General features: G+C 45.6%; 1 protein-coding gene across 1 annotated transcript; it reads right to left on the reverse strand.

Annotated features, from left to right (window-relative positions):
* Positions 1-627: 627 nt before the first annotated feature.
* Positions 628-2,110, reverse strand: LOC121777525 (short-chain dehydrogenase reductase 2a-like). Its single transcript, XM_042174811.1, has 2 exons — positions 2,031-2,110; positions 628-1,444 (listed from the first exon to the last, which is right to left on the reverse strand). Exons 1-2 carry the CDS (start codon positions 2,108-2,110, stop codon positions 628-630), a joined length of 897 nt encoding a protein of 298 aa, XP_042030745.1.
* Between the last annotated feature and the right edge of the window lie 227 nt (positions 2,111-2,337).

Raw genomic sequence — 2,337 nt, forward strand, 5'->3', positions numbered from 1 at the left:
GGAAGCTGGAACTGTGCATGAATTTGATAAACCTTAAGAGGGTTAGCTGATTGGCAGTCGAATCATCAAGGTGGAGTTTGTGAAGATTAAGTGATGAATCACTGCAATCGAGCTACTGTTTCAACACAAAAGGATCGAGCATGATGAGACGCTTCAGCAGCCATTAGATCGCGAGCTTAGGGTCGGATTAAATCATGACCGTTCGATTCATTTCGACCATTATTTAGAAATGGTTTAAATAGCCGATTAGTTTCTTTTTCTGTTAGTTTTTAGCTCGTGTGTTAGCTTTTCATTTTCTCCAGTCTTCAATAAGATTTCTTTCACAAATTCTTTCTTGTTTCTTCTCCGATCAAACACACATATTCTCGCAAATACATCTCAATCTTAACAATAGTACTATCGAACTCCCCTTCGTTCGCTCTGAAGATCAACCGGCATGTATCCTAACAAAGACGATATACAAACTCAAGATGTCGTAGCTCAATTTATAGGAATTGTAACGCATCTAGTCTATACTATTGACATCCCATTAAAAGATACAATAATAAGGTTGATCAAATTATATGGAAATGAATCAATTCAAGGTGTGATTGATTGATAATTAAACCAAAAATAAGTAAAAATGTGCTACAATCCGACACAATTAGTAGAGGTGGTAACGCCGCCGTCCACCACTAGATTGTGGCCGCTGATATACTTGGACTCGTCGCTGGCCAAAAACAGCGCCGCCTCCGCCACATCCCGCGCCCTCAGCGTGGGCCCCTTCAAATTGGCCATCCCCGTCACAAACTCCTCCATCTTCTCCACCTCCACCTCGCTGATCTCTTCTCCTCCGCCCTCCTCCCTCCACGCCTTCACCAGCATGCTCGTCGCCACACCAAACGGCGAGATGCAATTCACCCTTATCCCATACTTCCCGAGCTCGCACGCCGCGTTCTTCACCAGCTCCACCACCGCGTGCTTCGACGCCGTGTACGCGTACGGCCCCATCCCCCCAGCCACCCCGGCCACGCTCGCCGTGCAGATGATGCACCCCCCGCCCCCGGCAGCGCGACTGATCATGGCGCGGGCCGCGTGCTTCATCCCGAGCGCGGCGGCCCGCGCGTTGACTGCCATCACGCGGTCGAACTCGGCCGCGTCGAGGTCGAGGACGCTCTTGCACCGCGCCTGGTCGCCCAGGACGCCCGCGTTGCTGAACAGGACGTCCAGGCGGCCGTGCGTGGCCAGGGTCGAGGCCACCAGGCGCTCGATGTCGGCCTCGGACGCGACGTCGCAACTGACGTACGTCGCCGCGCCGGGGGCGAGGGAGGCCGCCACCGAGCAGCCGAGCGCGTCCTCCACGTCCGCGATCACCACCCGGGCGCCGTGCTCGGCGAAGAGCCTCGCAGTCTCCTCGCCGATGCCCCTTGCGCCGCCCGTCACGATCGCAATCTTTCCATCCAATCTGATTAGGACCAAATGAAAACCTATCTCAGTTATGAATATGATACTCCTTCCGTCACAAAAAATATGCACTTTGAATTATGCACGAATTTTAATGCAAAATTGGTAAAATGTGAGAAGATATAGAGAGAAAAAATAATTAAAATATTGTTAGTAGAGAATGAGTCTCACCTCAACGGAGAGAAAAGAAATTCCAAAATCAGAATATGCATATTTTTGTGGGACAGACTAAAATGAAAGAGTGTATATTAAACATTAGAAACAACACAGCGCGGGTTTTGATGCATAATAAGTGGCAAAACAAGAGAAAAAGATTGATAAAGTAAGAGAGAAGAAGAAAAAAGAAACAGTTGAATTAATGTTAGGGGATGGTGGGGTCCGCCTCTTAAAACAAAATGTTTAGAAAATTTCTATTTTTATGGGACAATCAAAATGAAAAGAATTTATATTTTTAAGGAAATGAGATAATAGGATTATATTTAAAAGTTGCAAGATTGATCGGAACTTGACCAAATTTTGTTATTTTTATGGCAATTTAGTCGGAAGTTAAATTATCTGGATTGAATTTGTGATGGAAATGTAGGTACCTTTTGAAGGAGGGAGAGGGGGTTTCTTTGCCGTTGACTGCCGGAAAGTGAGTCTCCGGGAGAAGTTGTTCCGCCGGCATTGGTGCTAGGAGGAGCCTTGAGAAAGTTATTTGAGTGAGAGAATTTAGTTACAAATGGATGCCTATTTATAGATTCAATATCACATATCTAATCATGACTCCATTATAAAAATAATATCCTATTTTGACTCCCTCGATTTTGTAAAGTGGTATGTAACTTTTCATATTTTATTTTCTAGATACTTTGTTCCTTTGCTTACACTATTTTCTTTGCTATATTTGTAAAC

Source organism: Salvia splendens, chromosome 2, assembly GCF_004379255.2.
Source record: "Salvia splendens isolate huo1 chromosome 2, SspV2, whole genome shotgun sequence".
Taxonomy (NCBI): Eukaryota; Viridiplantae; Streptophyta; class Magnoliopsida; order Lamiales; family Lamiaceae; genus Salvia; species Salvia splendens.

What these genes read in the sequence shown, in the direction of transcription:
- LOC121777525 (XM_042174811.1), bottom strand. Translation starts at nt 2,110, where the DNA reads ATGCCGGCGGAACAACTTCTCCCGGAGACTCACTTTCCGGCAGTCAAC. An exon ending in CCCTCTCCCTCCTTCAAAAG is followed by an intron (nt 1,445 to 2,030) that starts GTACCTACATTT and finishes GGTCCTAATCAG; the next exon opens with ATTGGATGGAAAGATTGCGA.